The sequence below is a fragment of the Silurus aristotelis genome (genome assembly GCF_946808225.1).
Source record: "Silurus aristotelis genome assembly, chromosome: 14".
Taxonomy (NCBI): Eukaryota; Metazoa; Chordata; class Actinopteri; order Siluriformes; family Siluridae; genus Silurus; species Silurus aristotelis.
Window position 1 is genome coordinate 13,454,790 of NC_139587.1, and position 18,631 is coordinate 13,473,420.

Below are 18,631 nucleotides of genomic sequence, written 5' to 3' on the forward strand. Positions count from 1 at the left end.
TTGGACAGTAAGGATTGCTTGTTTTGAAACTTGAACAATGATGTTTCTTTATTAGTGGTGATAGCTTTCAATAAGGATTATATTACAATTGTCATTGGGCCATTCACACATTAATTCACAATAGATGCTTTAAATGAAGATTTATGAGACATTTTAGGGATACAAATAAAAATCACTAGAATAGACACCCCTCAGTACAGTGTGTTATCTCTGTATTTCTTAAAATAAACTCAGTATGTATGAGGCATATTGTATGTATTGTGAATCACCTCAGCCTTTCCTTCTGAGGCACAAATGTGAGAATAAGTTGGTGCTTATCATATTGAGATGGGCAGAATTGAAACCTGCAGTTGTTTTCTAAGCAGTCTTATTTCAGATGATGCAGGTTTTTTAAACCATGCCTTTTTTTTTTTTTTTACTTTTATAGTGCACACAGTTTAGTCAAATATCTTCTAAAATTACGGGGCACATGTAGTTAGGATCTGTTGAAAACAGGAGGGGTAAAAGGAGTTGAGGGCATGCTGGTTGACTGTGTATGTCTGCATGTGAAGTTGCGATCTGTGAACCACCAGTAACACTCCAACTCACCACCATTTTCTGCACACAAGTGACAAACTGCCAACTGATGAAGGGATATACATATGGAGCATATTGGGTAATTTCTTAATGATGACCTATTTAATAGACCACAAAAGGATGAAGTATTGTCGATAAAACATATTTACACGGCCTTATATTTATGCCCATATCACTAAAGGAAATACAGAATTATAGATCACCTGTGAGGTTCTAACGTTGTTTAAATGCAATGGAAATATTTTTTTTTTATATTATACAATATCTCATACAGATCTTCTCAGTTTCCACAAGTTTATTTTGTTGGGAGAATGAGAAGACTTGAGGATTGAGCATGTAGACGAGGATGTCGAAGGGTATTTCTGTACTTGAGTTACAAACCGCTTGAATGAACTTTTCGGAAGGCAGTTGTTGCTCGTGTTTTTGTTTTTTTTTGTGGGGAAACACGCAAAGAGAAAGTTGTTTTCTAAAAAATGTGGCTCTGGGCGCAAGTCTACGAAAACTATGTAGACAATATTCCATATGAAGGACATTATTGAACGCATATTCGTGCTCGGCTTGTCGTGTGTGTGTGTGTGTGTGTGTGTGTGTGTGTGTGTGTGTGTGTGTGTGTGTGTGTGTGTGTGTGTGTGTGTGTGTGTGTGTGTGTGTGTGTGTGTGTGTGTGTGTGTGTGTGTGTGTGGAGATCGGTGGAACCGTGAGCCGGAGTGTGTTAGTTCACAGCTCGCGACTCCGCGTGAAGAGGTACACAATCAGCCAGCACCTTTTCAACTCTTTTCCTCTCTCCTTTTTTTCTTTCTTTCTTTCTTGCTTTCTTTCTTTTCCCGCCCGCTTACGGCGGCGTAGTGGATTCGCAATTAGGCGGCATATTTCCACTTTGTTACTTGGGGAAGATTTTTTTCCCTCTCTCTCCTCTTCAGTTTAGCGCACCGTTGCGATCCCCTTTCCCCTTGAGCGGCTGGACTCGAGCGGTGCATGCCGGTACCTGCAGTCCCTGCTCCTCCCTTCTCGGAGCCTGCAGTGCCAGGGGGTGGGGTTTCGAGTACTACAACTCCCATACTAGCGATCCTTCCATCTCCCCCTCTTTCCCACCAGACCAGAGCCTGTGAGCTACAGCACGGCTCGTCTTGACGAAACCCCCTCCCACCACCACCGCCGCCGCCACGGACTTTCGGAACCGACAATCGTCGATCTTAGTGAATTGCAACCAACGGGATTAAAATCCTCCTCTGTCGATGCACCAATAGCTCCTTTAATGTGGCTCCAACGGGTTGGTGTTTGTTTGTACTGTTTGACATCGTTATCCTGCTCGCTAATTACCTTTGAGAATTATTCAGTGGACAGAGACATCGGGTCTGGGCTGCGTTAGGGTCTCCCACCGCGGATACCGGATCGATCCGATATGGGACGAATGAAATACCGTATCGGAGATATTTTTGTGCGATGACACACTGCTCGTCCTTAACATTTGCCAACAGTGTAATAGAGATCGATAGTTGCTCCGAGGAGACTTTACTGCGCAGGGATCTGAACGTTGCAGCTTCACCGTAGAGCACATTGCTGAGTAAAGAGACGTCTCTCTACACTCGGTACTTCTCTCTAACTAACCCACTGTACATTCCCCCCCCCCCCCCCCCCCCCGCTAACAGCCATTGCAGGGGAAACGTGGAGAGTTCAGCCCAAAGTACGATGTCTTCCTCATGTGGGTGATTTCAGCCTCACAAATATTGTCTGCTTTTCTCTCGGTGTGTATGTAGTGCGATGAGGAAACACACCCGTGTTCACCCAGAGATGCGATCAGTCTTTTTTATTAAGCCTTTGACATTATCAGGCGTTTTTAGTTGCTGATCAGCGGGACTGCTGTCCATCGGAAGGGACGTGGGGTTAGTTTCTCTCTCTCTCTCTCTCTCTCTCTCTCTCTCTCTCTCTCTCTCTCTCTCTCTCTCTCTCTCCTCTCTCTCCCCCTTTTCTTCTTCCCTCCGTCGTGGCCGCACGAGTGTGCAGATCAACAACACTGCTCCGTTTTCTGCCCGAAGTGTTTCTCGGATAAAAATCCCGTTCAGAAGAACTACACGTCGGTGTGTCGGTGCCTCACCCTTTCGGATCGCGGGGAGTTTGTTGAATTTATTGGCCTCATTTAAATAATAAACATGAAATCTAATAAACCAGAACATTTCCACCTGAGAATCGGCGGCGTCTTTCTGTATTGTTGGGATCTGATCGCCTAATTGTTCATCAGGCTCGTTCGAGCGAGTAGTTAAGAGTTAAAGCAAAAGGCTTTATTCATTTAATCTCGCGAAAGACCATTTTGAACCCGTGGGAGAAAAATCGGCGTTCTTCATACGACACTTGGTTGCAATCCCGCATCCTGTATCCTTGTAGCGTCTCCTTTGTGTGTGTGTGTGTGTGTGTGTGTGTGTGTGTGTGTGTGTGTGTGTGTGTGTGTGTGAGGGAGATCTGGGCTGCGCTGCCGACACACCGGGAGAGAGTGGGCTCAGGAGCCGAGGGTGGATTCTCTCTGCCCTGCCTTGTTACGTTTCCGTGCTACAGACCGTGTCAAAAAGGGACACGAGAACCAGACTCTCGCTGCGCCCTTGGCTGATTGACCAACGCGGTTAATCAGCTTTCATTTGGCATTCTTTTTACGAGCTGTGGTCAGTAGAGCAGCAAACCCCGGCCACGACGAGAACTCGTGCGAGCTGATCAACTTTACTAACACACACACACACACACACACACACACACACACACACACACACACACTTCCCCACTCGTGTCCGGTAGCCAGACTGACTTGACCTCCGAGAAGAACCGCGCGCGTGCAGCCGGACAGACAGACTGTATGCGGGACAGATAGGCTTCACCCTCGTCCCCCCCCAAGAAAAAATGTTCATATCTATCACTCGTGTTTGTGGACGAGCTTCTCCTTTTCATCAGGTGCACACATCTTTTTTTTTTTTTGCGCCAGTCAAAGACATTATGCACTGTTATTACTGTAACCAGCACCTTAAATGGACTATAGTTACTTATTAAGACCTACATTTAGCACTCGGATTTGGTTGTCTTTTTATAAGTGTGTGTGTGTGTGTGTGTGTGTGTGTGTGTGTGTGTGTGTGTGTGTTTGTGTGTTTGTGTGTGTGTGTGTTCCTAGAAAAGCGTCTTCCTTCATTGTTTATTGGATGAAGCCAAGTTTCAGCCGGGCTTTCTCTTGCTCTTATCATATAGTCGTTCGTTGTGGTAATTGTTGTCCTCGCTGTTCGAGGCTTTAAGACAAATATGATTTCTATCACATTTATTCCTTTTTCTTTATCAAAATTGAGACGAGCTAAAATTGTCCTCTGTGAATTCAATGGCACGTGATAATGCAGGACTTCACCTGTGACCAATGAGAATAATGTTTTTGAGTGTAATTTGCAGCTTTTATACTCGATTAGATTTTTTTGTGGTTATAGAACCATGGATATTGTGTTGTTTTATTTAGAAATGTGAATTTTGGAGATTACATTTCAAGATTGACCAAATTTGTTGAATTTTGGGCACGAATGAGTCATGTACAATTTTTCATAAATTCCTTTAGATATTTATCTACCTTCATCCACCAACTGTCATGCATGGAGTTTTGTGTACCTTTGGTCATGTTCACTCTGAAAGAATACAGCAAAAGGATCATGGTGTCAGGGAAAAAGAAAGTGAAATTTGGTTTGATACCAGTTTTTTTCCAATTGTGGATTATTATTATTTTTGCGTAGTTTACCAGATTCTAATTCGAACATCATACACCAACTCCTTGAGTTTGTAGATTTTACCATATCTGAGGTTTTCTTCATCACAAACACTGAGAAAACAATGGGTTTACTGATTTAGGATGCCTTTCCACCCCTGTCTCTCTGAGCAATGTGTTCCAGTGAACACAGGCACTCACTTCTCTTTGGGTCTAAATAACATCTTAAGCTGATACACCTCATTTTTAATGATTTATTTTCTTTATTTTTTGTTAAAGATAATGCTTGCAGTTCAGATGATCTATCTTAAAAAATAATACCTGCTTTCAGGTAATAAACAGACATTAGTAATATTTTTGACTGGATTATAGAAATATTTGGTTCTTATTTTTCCAACTATATTATATGACACCAGCTATGGCAAATATATTTTCATTTAAGTCTCAGTTTAAAGGAAATTGTGACATCTTTTGTTAGGAACCTCTCTTACAGGAAGTCTTCATCTAGCCTTTTGGCCCTGATTCTTAACATTACATAGTAGAGAAAAAGCTGAGGTTTATGCAACCACTGGCCTTAAAGTTACAGCTCTTTTACTTGCAAAAAGTAATACCAATTGTTCTTAAATGCATATTACATGCAATAATGACAGGTTTATGTGTTTCGTTAACTAAAGTATTTAAACATTTGATTCCTAATTTATGATAGAACTGTTTTTTGTCTACTGTTTGGCCCCTTGGTCTCTGAAATCATTACAGTTTTAGCCTTTTGCCTATTTAAGTCAAATTTTTTACATATCTATTCCACTGCATTCTTAATTTGGAAATATTTGTTTGAATTTTATTGTTGGTTTTCATGAAGCCTTTATAATGGAAAAAAAAAAAACGTAAGTTTTTGCTGGCCTCCTGGAAGACAATGTGTTTGTAGCTGTAAGAGATTATATATTCACAGCCTTTAAGAAACAATCATTTTCAGAGATTTCAATTTTTCTTTTATAAGATTTTTGAGAGACAAGCTATAGCATGTATGATTTAAAATATTTTTGCCCTTAATGACAAGATACTTAAGTAATGTAATGTCATTAGAGTGTTAATGTTTGTACAGATTATTTTGCATTACTAAAATTTATCACCAAGTATCAGAATGAGGATCTTTTTAAAGTGAGCTCATACATGTGCTCTCAGAAATCTTGTTTAGATTAAAGTACAGACTGATAATTTCTTTTTAAACAGTGTAAATTTGAAAGGTTTTAGTTTTGCAAGGTACTGTGCGTCACATTGTCTTTTATGGATATGTTTTTCTTCTTTTTTTTATTGCTGCATGGACTGATCTGAATATTTGAATGACTAACATTTTCATTTTCTGAAGTGGTTGCAGGTTTTGTCCTTGTCTGATGTTTTTCCTGCATCTTTATCTTTGTGCCACATATAGAGGAAATCCTTATAAACGTACATCTGTCGTCACACTCAAAGGAATGCTGTGTTGAAAAAATAAATCAAAAACGCCTATGCAGGTGATAAATCACGTGATTTTTGAAGAGTGCATATTTCAAAAATGTTTTAGTTATACAGAGAACATTAATTTCCCAAATATTTTGCATTATTTGCCCAGGTGGATCCCTCACCAATGAATGTAAGGGATGGAGGCAAAGTGAGCAAAGAGAGCAGTGCCCTTACACAGCTGTCAGAGAGCATGGTGGGAAATCCACAGCAGACACTGCCTCCTGAACTCAGAGGAGACGTGCCTCACGGTCAGCAGAACAAGCTAAAGACCACTTCAGACTGTAAAATGCCTGGTGTCTGCTCAGATGCCAGCAAGGCTAGCAAGACCAGCAATTCAAACCATTGTCCTGAAGTCGCATCTTCCCAACTTCGCAGCAATGCTCCTGTGTTCAGCACTGATTCTTTTAGCATGCCATTACCTGACAGGGCAGAAGCAACTAAAGCCCAGGCTGAAGGGGCTGCTGTCTGCCCGACTCAGCACTGGCCTTGTGGTAAAAAGGTTGGCTCAGAGGACTTGATGAACTTGGTTCAAAATAGTGGGAACCCAAATAAGAAAGGCCCTCATAACACTGGACCTACCCAACCTGTTATAAGCCTTTCTCCCGGATTTCAATGTTCAACCCTCTTCAAATCAGGCCAACCTGTTGCTTTCCTTCCATCTGCAAACTTTTCTTCTTCTCTTTGTAAGATCACCTTGCCTCCAGGATTGGGCCAGACTGCTGCTCTGAGAGAAGCCACAGCTAGTCAGTTTCAAAAGGATTGTCCAGTGCCGTGTTCAGGCTCAAGTGTAACACCAAGGCTCAAAACATACCCTTTTCAGTTTTCTGTGGGTAGAGGTGTAGCTGAGAAGAAATCGCTGTCATCAGCATCTAAAGGCCGATGTGAGCATGTTTCTAATTTAAAGAGCTGCAAAGGTGTAGGAGAGCACAAATCAACAATTTCCTCTGCCGTTAGCCCAGCTACTGTTCTCCCAGCGCAACAGGCCACACAAGTCTCAGCCCCACTGACTCATTATACTATCTCTCCCACTGCTGCCATCTGCTGTAGCTCAGCACTGGCCAACATTACCACTCAGAGCAGGCTTCTAAGCCTTGTCGAGAAATGTCCCCCATATAGAGAAACCGAAAAGACTTCTGTGGCTTATTTGAAGGCGAAGACTGTAACATCTACTGAAGAACACAATGTTCTGTGTCCTCCAGAAGCCAGAGATGTACCTCTTGACTTATCTTCAAAATCCAAGCGCCAAAAAAGCAGTAAGGATGTTCAAAATAGCCTGACCGCCACAGCTGATCAAAGCTTTTTTGAGTCTCATCAAAAGAATTCCCACACCTCCAAAAGGCCTCAGACTTCCACTTTTGGTTCTGCTTCTAATTATCCTCTTTTACCAGATACCCAGCGAAATGGCTCGGCCCAGAGATCCACCTCAAAACTCAGCAATCAGAATATGGAACCAAGTGCATCATGGGACAAAGCCTCAGCTCAAGGTTCCATAAACAATGTCCCAGGAACATATGTAGGTGTAGCAAGCCCTATTCTTGCTTCTACCTTGCGTAGCAAGGACGGGAAAAGTGCTGCATTTGTTGAAGATGTTCAGATATTTGCTAAGCAAGAAACCATTTCGATTATTGATCAAGGTGAACATTTGGCTTCCAGAGGGAAAAAGACATCTTTTGCAGTTAAAGGTGATCGGTCAAACAAAGGTGGTAAGCAAGCTGGTAGTTTCTCTGCTAGTACTACCTCCCCTGGACGGCAAGAGCTTTCATCCAAGCCACTGTTTACTTCAACAAACCCACAATCCGCTAGGACTTCAGGTGGAAAAGCAGGGATTCCTTATACAACCCCAGGCAAACCACTGTGGCATCAACCACTTTTTCAGGGGATGTCTGTGCAGAAGCGACCAGCACAGAGCCAAGCCCTATCCAAAGTCAAAGGCAACTCGAGTTGTGATGGCACCTTGTTTCAAAAATGTGAACAGAGCCCATCTAATGTAAAAGAAGAGAAGTGGGAGAAAACCCATTCTCCCCTATCCAACCTAGAGTCAATAGTAAAGCAGAAAGCTCTCGAGACCACTGCACTGACTGGTGAAACCTACTGTAACCTGTCAACTGTGGGATCCAGGAAGGCTGAGGTGGTCAACTTGCTCAGCAGGTCTCAGAACCTTCCAGTGCAACAAAGTGTGGCCACTGGCTTTGTACCCTGTGAAACCTCAGAGACTCAAGACTCTAAGACCGGTAGCAATTCCCCATTTACAGATGCAATAGCAGACAGTAGGCAGGAGGCCACAACTGTTTTTGTGCCCAAAGAAAAGTGCCATGACAAACAGGCAAAGCAATTTGAAACGTTCACAGGCCAAAAGTCAGAGCTCAGCACACCTAAGAAAAGATGTGCATCCAGTATTAAAGCAGGCAAGAAGGAAAGCATTCTGGCCACAGATCCAGAAAAGAAAACGAGCAAAGACCCTGTAGTACAAAAGGAACTCGCTCCTAATTCAAAGCTGGAGAGTATATCCATCCCTCAGCAGCAGACTACCCCGGAGGCAGAAGAAGAGAAAAAAATGAATGGTGGTAAAAAAGATGTTTCCAAAGTAGAAGTACCTGTCACCAAACAGAAGAAACCACGGAAGAAGGAAAAGAGCTCTCATGAAACATTAAAAAAGACTCCAGCACAGAAGAAAAAAACTCGGATGAAGGAAACTGCCACAGTAGTTCAAGCCCCTACTTCTAAAAAAGTAAGATATCTTTATATCAGCTAGAATTATTGTTGACCTGTATTGTTGACCTTTTGAATTCCATTTGTTTGCTTAAATGGAAGCAAAACACTTTTAACATGTTTATATTGAATTATGTGCTATGTGCTTAGCCATTCTGGTGCAAATTAGTTTGTTGTTTTTATATTACCATTGTTTTCTGTGCAGTAACAATAGTGTGTACTAGGAAAAAAAAAAAAGGATCTCAAACGTAAGAAATATTGGTCAGATTTTGCTGTTATCTCTGGAAAGTAAGAGCAGGAACTTTAATGGCATATTAATTAATTAAATACAGTACAATGTTCTGTAATAAAACGCAGCTATATGATGCAGAGACTCTGTTTGGCTAATAAGCTTTCTAAGAGATGATGAGTTTGATGGTTCTAACAGTTGTATAAACTTATTAGCAAGCCAAAGCGAGGCTTTGGAACATTATTTGCGCAGAATGTACATATGAAAAGCTGAGCAAGCTGTAAAGTAAGTGACTAAAGCACTCCTCCATCAGTCTCTTCTCAGACAGAGGTGTAAAAAGGGCTAAATCCCATTGGCAACATTATCAGAGGGCAGGTGAACGGCAGGTGAATTGTGGTTAATGTAAAAAAAAAAAAAAAAAAACATTACCCAAAGTGAAAATAGACCAACGTTTTGAAAGAAATATTACAAAAATGTCAGCTTAGAATATAATCATCAAATGATTCTGCAAAATCATGAAATATTTAACAAAATAATAAGAGACATTTCATCATTAACACCATTTGTATTTAAACCTACTTGTTTGACGGGGGAGAATGTAGCATTTTGATATGTTTTTATTTTTCAGCAGAAAAAGGGAACTTTATTTACTGCAGAGAAGCACCCACTGAAGGAGAGTCCACTGAAGGAGAGTCCACTGAAGGAGAGTCCACTGAAGGAGAGTCCACTGAAGGAGAGTCCACTGAAGGAGAGTCCACTGAAGGAGAGTCCACTGAAGGAGAGCACATGTCCAGTCCTTGAGATGGGGGCCAAGATTCACAAAGGAAAGGGTGCTTCTGCTAAAACGGAGCAACCTATGTGCAGCAAACCTGGTAACAAATTGATTTTCTGTTGCAGTGAGGGGAAGTAAGTGTTCAGAGACTTATATCCAACATGTTCGTATTTACACTTATATGTATGGAAAAAAAAAAGTCGAAATAAATATAGGTTTAAGAAAAAAAAATAGATCGTGGAGAAACATATTCACACACACATGCATTTATATTTTTATATATACAAACACACACACACACAGCCTATATTGCCAAAAGTATACGCACGTCTTCACATGCAGATGAACTTGAGCAACATCCGATTCTTAATCCATAGGGTTTAATATTATGTTGGTCCACCCTTTGCCATATAGAACATTACTTATAATCTTATATTCCAGTACTTATGTTAGTTCTCTCTCTCTCCAGCGTTCTGTATTGTTGAAAGATTTATGATCACACTTTTGATGTCACCCAAATGAAGATGGGTTCCCCTTTTGAGTCTGGTTCCTCTCAAGGTTTCTTCCTCATAACATCTAAAGGGAGTTTTTCCTTGCCACAGTCGCCATGGCTTGCTCATCAGGGATAAATACACACCATTCACCTTGACTGTTGATTTCTGTAAAGCTGCTTTGAGACAATGTCTGTTGTGAAAAGCGCTATAGAAATAAACTTGACTTGACTTTGCAGCTAGAACAGCTTAAGCTCTTCTGGGAAGAGCATTCCACAAGCTTTAGGAGTGTGTTTATGGGAATGTTGGACGCCTGGATCGCAGTCTCTGCTCTAATTCATCCCAAAGGTGTTCTATTGGGTTGAGGTCAGGACTTTGTGCAGGCCAGTCAGGTTCTTCCACACCAAACTCGCTCATCCATGTCTTTATAGGCCTTGCTTTTTTTTGCACTGGTGCGCAGTCATGTTGGAACAGGAACGGGCCGCCCCCAAACTGTTCCCACACAATTGGGAGCATGAAATTGTCCAAAATGTCTTGGTATGCTAAAGCATTAGGAGTTCCTTTCACTGGAACTAAGGGTCCAAACCCCAACTCCTGAAAAACAACCCCACATCATAAATCTCGCCTCCACCAAACTTTACACTTTTCACAGTGTAGTCAGACAAGTACCGTTCTCCTGGCAGCCACCAAACCCAGACTCGTCCATCAGATTGCCAGACAGCGGGGGAAGAAATGCACAGGATAAAATTGCTTGTAATTTTTTTATTAATGCAGTTTTTAACATTTTGTGAACATCAAAATTATTACCTTATTAAACAATTTTAAATATGCCTGCTTGGTTAAATAATAATTAAAATAATATTTTATAATATTTTATAAAAAAAAATAAATAAATCAAATCAATGCAATGCACTTTTAATTAAATTGAGTAATCAATTAAATTGGTACAAATTGTTTTAAATAAAATTAAATAAAAGGAAACATGTAACTAAATAGTTTTCATTTGTTAGACCCCATTTGGGTAATGTGTGTGTGTGTGTGTGTGTGTGTGTGTGTGTGTGTGTGTGTGTGTGTGTGTGTGTGTGTGTGTGTGTGTGTGTGTTTTTTACATTTAATATTAAATTTTTTAAAGATATGTTCTACTTAACTGTTCTACTTATTTCAGCATACTTTAACAAATGTTTTCATTCCTTCCATCCTTCATTCATTCACTCCCTCGATATGTGGAATTGTCAGGATTTTCTCCTTTTAAGAGAAATTCTTAAAGCTGAACGTAAAGAATCCATAGCGCTAGCGATGTTTGGGGAATTTACTTTTCTAGTCTACACCCCTGAGTTAGATTAGACGTTTTTCTCCCCAAACTGCAAAAATACTATTTCTGTAGTTTTCTTTATTAATTCTGCTGATGTCATTAAAAGGTACATCAGTAACAGCAGCTATGCAAGCCCAAGTCATGACACCTGCACTGTGCTTGACACAATGAGCTTGTGTGATTATGATCATGAACAGATCCTTTCTTTCTCTACATTTTGCCCTTTCCATCATGTTGATAGAGGTCTATTTTTCTTTGTGAATTCCAATCTACGATTCTCATTCTTACTGCTGATGAGTGGTTTGCATCTTGTGGTCTAAAGGACAGAAGTAAAATATATGGGGCTGTTCTCAGTACTTCGGTATTACACATTATTCTCTATTAGAGGAGAATGGACCAAGAAACTGAATTAACATTTTAACCAGGCAGCGACCCCAGTTATACAGTGAAATTAACTAATTCCTTTTCATGGCATTGATCATCTTACTTGAAATCAGATTTGATCAAATTTGCCCTCATTTATGATTGTTTTTTTTTTTGTTTGTTGGTAAGGAAAACCAAATGAAGCATTTCCAATGGATTTATGAAAGTTTTTTTAATAGTGATGATCTTTGCGTGAATTAAAAAAAAAATTAGAAAGTAAAACGGGGGGGGTATTTCGGCAATAGAAATTTCGATGGCAGTAAAAAAATATATTTTATTTAACAATGTAACATTACTTAAAAGACCAAAATCTGCAGCCAAAAAAAAAAAAAAAAAAAGGAGGTGAATAAGTTGTATAATAAGAAGTGTCAAAAGAATTTTGCACACTCCTCTATTGGTTTCTGAAAATTGTCATTAAATTTTGTTTCATTAAATGTTAGTGCATTTTTTTAAACTTTACAGCATAATACTTGATTAAAAGCTTATCATATTGTGTAATCTGAAGCCGACCAATTGAAATTTTCTCAGTGGATTGTGCAGCCAGCATGAAAAATCTACTTTTAAAGCCCCTGACAGGCACTACTTGTCACATAGTGAATCTTTTCTGTCTCTCAGTGCTTATTACATGCTTGTGTACATGGTGTTTTAATAGACTGAAAGATTAACGTTCATTAGACAACAGGCTTTTGTCACATTGTTTTGAGTCTAACCTGAAAACACAATGGAGTGTGTGGAAAATAACCTCTTAAAATTTGCCACACGTTAAGCTATGGTACATAGCTTTTCCCTGAAATGATTGGAATCGTGTAATGAACTGCCAATAAAGGAAATTGGAATAACTAACCATAATGGCATCCATCGGAATCACTTGAATATATAACTGTATTAATGAAAAGGTTTGGTTACTTGCATTCATTAATGAAAAGTGTGTTTAGCCTGTTGTCACTGCTCATAAGTACTAGAAAAAATAAACACGAATAAACCATGCCTAAGATTTAAATAATAAAAAACATTAATTGGAAAAAGCACGGTATAGCATTCTCGATAATGTGTGTGTGTGTGTGTGTGTGTGTGTGTGTGTGTGTGTGTGTGTGTGTGTGTGTGTGTGTGTGTTTACATGTCCTATTACTTTTTTCCACCCTCATTGTAAACTTACAACACATACAGATTAAGTGAAATAAATCTTTTTAGGGAATAGAAGGACATTTGACAAGCGTGTATATGCTAAACTACTAGTTTGTTGTTTATTTCACTCATTCCTTTTAAAGACTATCAGGATCGCATATACAGACTTGGCAATACAGTAGTTCCTCGCCTGTCCCATAGGTTACGTTCCAGACCCCCCCACGATAGGCGAAAATCTGCGAAGTGGCAACCAAATATGTATACAGTAAGTGTACAGAATACCTGTATATCTTAAGATTTTATAAACAGTCCTGACACTCTTATAAACCTTCCCTCTGCTCATAAACTCTGTCAATATTCTTAAACCTACGTAATTTTAAGATAAAAAATTCTATATAGGGACTCACCAGTGAAGATACAACTTGAATGATGAAAATGATGAGGAATTAAGTGTACAGTACTAACAATGATAAAGGTGATGATGATGAAATGTATGTACTGCATACACAAGAAGAGCATTACAGCTTTTCTGAAAGCCTTTTTTTTTGGCTAGAAAATGCTTATTTTACCGCAAAAATAATAAAAACAACTCAACAATACTACCTATATACCGTAAAATACCGCGATACAGCGTAAAATCCGCAAAACAAAATTGGATAAGTTCCATGTAAAAACCTGCGATACAGTGAGGCTGTGAAAGCTGAACCGCGATGTGGCGAGGGATTACTGTACCGCTCTTTCTTGCTGAAACATTCTGGCTCGATCAGTTTTTTTGTGCATCGCCTGCGTACAACTGTGACCTTTTTTTTTTTATCTTTGTTTAATCCATTTTTTTTTTTTACTTGAATGTATTTTTTGGTGCATTGTCCTGTTGATAGCAATGTTTTTCTTAGCTTTCCAGGAGACACCTGAAGGTTTGCACTAAAGTCAATTTGTATTTATACATGATTTTAGTCTGCGTTGATTAAGCCCCAGTTCTGGCTATCATCTGTAAAGAATAAAGCTGCCGCCACCATGCTGCATCGTTGGCTTGGTGGGGTTTTTTTTTTTTTTTTTTTTTTTTTAGTTTTTTCAGTCTAACACAACTTTTGAAATTAGTATCATTGAGCCATAACACATTTTGCCACATGGTTGGGCTTATTTAGTTAAGCCAAGATGTAAGAAGAGGCTTCCGTCTAGGCACCTCGATTTATACCACAGTTATGTGAATAATAGTCAAGATTGTAATCACATTCAGAGATTATTAGTATCATCAAATATTTCTGTACAGTTTCCTTAATGTTGCTGTAGTTCTCTTGGCAACTTCTCTGCAAAGTTGTCATTTAAAAAAATTTTTTTTTTTTTTAATTTTTATTTTTTTATTTATTTTTTTTAACAGAACTTTTAAAGGGACTTTCTGTTCTTGGTGAATTTTTTGCAATTGTCGGGGTCCAATTTAACTATTTGTTGACAATGGTACATCATATGCAAGGGTGTCCAATCTTTTCCACAAAGGGCCGGTTTGGGGGCAGGTTTTCATTCCAACCAATCAAGGGCAACACCTGATAGTCATTGAAAATGAAAATCATTAGATTTAAACCGATGAATTTGGTGTGGAAAAGATTGGACCCCCATAGTTTTGGGAATTATTGTATACCCCACTCATAATTGATACATTTCAACAGGTGAGATACCATGCATGCTTTATAAACTTTTTTTTGTGAACCACTTAAATGAACCCAAGAAGGTGTAAAGAAAATCTTCATCCTGATCTTTGTTTGTAATTAATCGGAATAATTCCATCAATGACCGCTTTATAATTACTTTTTAACACGAGATTGAATGTGATTGTGCTATTCTAGGCATAGCCACATCCCCAATTATAAAATGATGTTCACACTAACTTTCCATTTTTCCCTAAAATGTTTGTGAATGTTTTTCTTTCACAAACATTTGTTTTCACACAGGGTGGATGGTTTACCTTGGTTTAATACATCACAATTTTTTTTTACAGGCGCGTGTAGACCAAATAAAATAAAAGTGTCTGAATACTTATTTCCTTTCACTGTTTACCAAGCAAATATTACATATGAATGCATTAAATAGTGGTTCTTTTTTTTGGGGGGGGGGAGATGCATTATTCAATGTCTGTCCTTGCTGTTTTCTCTAGATTTTGAAAACCACTCAGCAAGAAGTTTGCGGGTGGACCCTGCTTCCCTCACCAAGACTAATCAGCCCACTAAGGAGACTAACTTGCAGCAAGTGTCCTCTCCAAGGCCAAAACGAGGGCGCCGGCGCACCGACTATGCATTGCTGAGAGACTGGAGCTTTGCTTCTCCGCCTACTCCGCCGCCTCCTCCTCCTACTCCTCCTCCAGAACCACCCACTTCTCCAGTTTTGCCGAATCCTGCTTTCCCACTAAGGCGACCTCGGGGCAGGCCTCGTCTTAATCCTCTGCCTGAAGGTGGGGACACAGACAACATTAGATCTGCTCAGGTAGCAGAGGGAAGAGACCCGGCCTCTGCAAAAAAGAGAAAGCGATGCAGGAACCGCAAGTACCAGAATGGGGAGTACATTACAGATAAGGAAAAGGAAGCCAACAGGGAAAATGAGGCGAGTTTGGTGGATGGAGAGAATGAAGAAATAGGTAAGTACAATAACGTTCTTTTATGACTTTTATAACTTTCGTTTCCTGTTTTTCAAATTAATTTACTGTGAGAAGTTTGCTGCTATTGTTTTACCACTAGGAATGTTCTTTATCTGCTGCTACACAATTATTATTTCTTTTCATTTTTCATTTTTTATTTTTTTACATTTCTTAATGTAATGTCTTTGTTTAAAGACAGCAAATGATGACAAACTTTTACTCTAATTTGTATTTTGTTTAAATCCTCCAGGAGGAACTGCTGGATAAAATAATGATAAAATCAATATTTTAGCATAATCAACCATTACTTTATTCATGCATTGAGTGCAAGATATTTAGCCACCCTTCTAACAGTAAGAGTTTTAATTCTTGAAACTTTTTGGATAGGAGCTGCGCTGTAATTGTCTATAGAATCGACACTGTATTATTTATTGTGCAGTTTACCCTTTAAGAGCCACTATCCAAATTTACATCCAGTAAACCTAAGACGAGTATAAGGCTCAATCACAGGTGTACCAATATCTCTCCCTTAGATTTCTCTGGTTAAGCAAATCACTGTTCTATGCCACAAGAAAATTGCTAGGCCTTTAGGGGCACAATAGGTTATAGATATCTTAACACTGGCTGCTAGGGCAGCAGATATTGCGGGGAATCCTAGGGTTCTTTTTCTGCAGATGTGTGTAAATTAATGAATGCTATGTCTGATGCATGGTATGCTTTGGATATATTCCTGTATGAAGTGGCAACTTGCAGCAGGTTATGGTCTCTGAAACACCTGAATGTGTACCTGAAGTCTGACTGGATGTCAATTGCACTTAGGAAGGTTCTGCTGTCATTTTTTTCTTTTGACTCGGTGGCAATTTTGAGTCATGCCTTGCCAGTAGACAATAGGCTAAACTAACTGTCTTCTCTGAGGTATCATGCACAACATCCAAACTTAAGCACAATCATTAGCTTTGATCTGTATCTAGGACTGATAACTATTTGATCCTAGTTGATGAAAATGTTTGAACAACTAACTAACGTATGATGTATAGAAAAGCTGTACACTACGGCGTGCAACTTCACTTCATTTGATTTATATTTCATTGCATATTGCTAAAAATCTACTATGTCATCGAGACATTCAGTGAATATTTACATAATTTCTGAATTTATTTATTCTGAATTTCTCTCTCTCTCTCTCTTTCTCTCTCTCTCTCTCTTTCTTTCTCTCTCTCTCTCTCTCTCTCTCTCTCTCTCTCTCTCTCGCTCTCTCTTTCTTTCTCTCTCTCTCTCTTTCTCTCTCGCTCTCTCTTTCTTTCTCTCTTTCTCTCTCTCTCGCTCTCTCTTTCTTTCTCTCTCTCTCTCTCTCTCTCTCTCATAAAAAAAAATAAATAAATAAAATTATATATATATATATATATATATATATATATATATATATATATATATATATATATATATATATATATATATATATATATATAGAATCACACACACACACACACACACACACACACACACACACACACCAACCAGGCATGACATTATGACCAGTGAGTAAAAAAACTTTTATTTTTTTTATCTTTTTATTATTTTCTCCTCAAAGTTGATGTGTTAGACGCAGGAAAAATGGGTAAGCGTAAGGATTTGAGTGACTTTGACAAGAGCCAAGTTGTGATGGCTAGACCACTGTGTCAGAGCATCTCCAAAAATGCAGCTCTTGTGTGGTGTTCCCGGTCTGCAGTGATCAGCATCTATCAAAAGTGGTCCAAGGAAGGAACAGTGGTGAATCGGCGACAGGATCATGGGCGGCCAACGCTCATTGATGCACATGGGAAGCGAAGGCTGGTTTGGGGTCAGTCAGATGCCTCCCTGATGGTCTTGCATGATGGATAAGTATTTGACTGTATTTCACAGTATTGAGGACACCAAAAATCGTGATCAAAACTCAAACCCCATTTGCAGAAATGGAGCCCCAAACTTGCAGGAAACTTCCATCATGCTTCACTGTTGCCTGCTGATTATTGAATTGCTCTCCAGCCTTTTGACAAACAACTTGCCTGCTGCAGCAGCCAAATATTTCCGGCTCATCTGTATAGAGTAGCTGCAGACATTTTATTCCTGCGTGCATAGTTGAGTTAGTCTAGTTTCCATGATGGAGGTATGGCTTTTTAGCCTCAGTTCTTCCATGAAGACCACTTCTGGACAGATGGGTATACCTGTGTCCCACTGGTTACTACCATTTCTTTGCTGTTGACACTGCTTTACATTTTCCGATGTTAAAGTGAAGTAAGCGTGATGTACCTTTCATAATCTGCATTAAGTTTCCTTAGTTGACCACTGCATCTACAGTCCTTTACTTTGCCCGTTTTCACACACCTGTTTTTGTTTCAGTTAATAGCCTGTGTTTTAACCTACATATGAAATTATTCAAAGCATCTGCTTTCTATTATTAATTAATTATACAACTGCCTCTGATCCTACAAAATCCCTGTCAAAGTGTGCAAAATGAAGAATTGAAAGCCAAAGGGTAGTCACACTAAATATTGATTTGATTTGGACTTCTCTTTTGTATATACACAGTATTTCACCTCTAACATTTCAGCAACCATTTAAGGTATATCTTCTAAAGAGACAATTCTATAGAAATGAAACTTGGATATATCAATGTGCAGCTTGTATAGCTTTTTTCATATTTTTTTTCCAATTTAATGCTGCAGCCTACAATTGTTTAGATGGATTTTTTTTCTTTATCAATCTTCACTCAGTAACCCATAATTACAAAGTGAAAATGAAATTATAGAAATGTCTGAGTGTCTAAATGGAAAAAATCAGAAATATCACATGTACATCCAGTACAAGTATTCAGACTCTTTGCAACAAGAGTTGAAAATTAGCCCAGGTGCCTCCCGCTTCTCTTGATTGTTGCTGAGGTGTTTCTACACTTTGACTGGAGTTTACCTGTGGAAAGGTTTATGCATTGGACACGATTTTGAAAGGCACACAACTCTCTATAAAAGGCCTCACAGCTGACAATGAATATCATATAAAAAAAAAAACAAGCCATGAGGTCACAGGAACTGCCTGCAGAGCTCAGAGACAGTATTGTTGTAAGGCACAGATCCCTAAAGCACAGTTGCCTCCATTATTCTCAATTGAAAG

The 18,631-nt window shown here is 39.2% G+C and overlaps 1 protein-coding gene across 8 annotated transcripts in view; it reads left to right on the forward strand.

The window, feature by feature from the left end:
* The window catches only part of bcorl1 (BCL6 corepressor-like 1), a 42,290-nt gene that overhangs the window by 2,207 nt on the left and 21,452 nt on the right, over positions 1-18,631 (forward strand). For 4 of the 8 annotated variants that reach the window (XM_083560171.1, XM_083560168.1, XM_083560173.1 and 1 more), the window contains exons 2-5: positions 5,727-5,808; positions 5,907-8,525; positions 9,364-9,607; positions 15,008-15,484. In XM_083560171.1, coding sequence (XP_083416297.1) covers positions 5,803-5,808; positions 5,907-8,525; positions 9,364-9,607; positions 15,008-15,484 — 3,346 coding nt within the window. In that variant the 5' untranslated portion in view covers positions 5,727-5,802. Of the gene's footprint in view, positions 1-1,476; positions 1,847-2,534; positions 3,514-5,726; positions 5,809-5,906; positions 8,526-9,363; positions 9,608-15,007; positions 15,485-18,631 lie in introns of those variants that run through there. The other 4 variants (XM_083560175.1, XM_083560169.1, XM_083560174.1 and 1 more) reach the window with 4 other exon arrangements.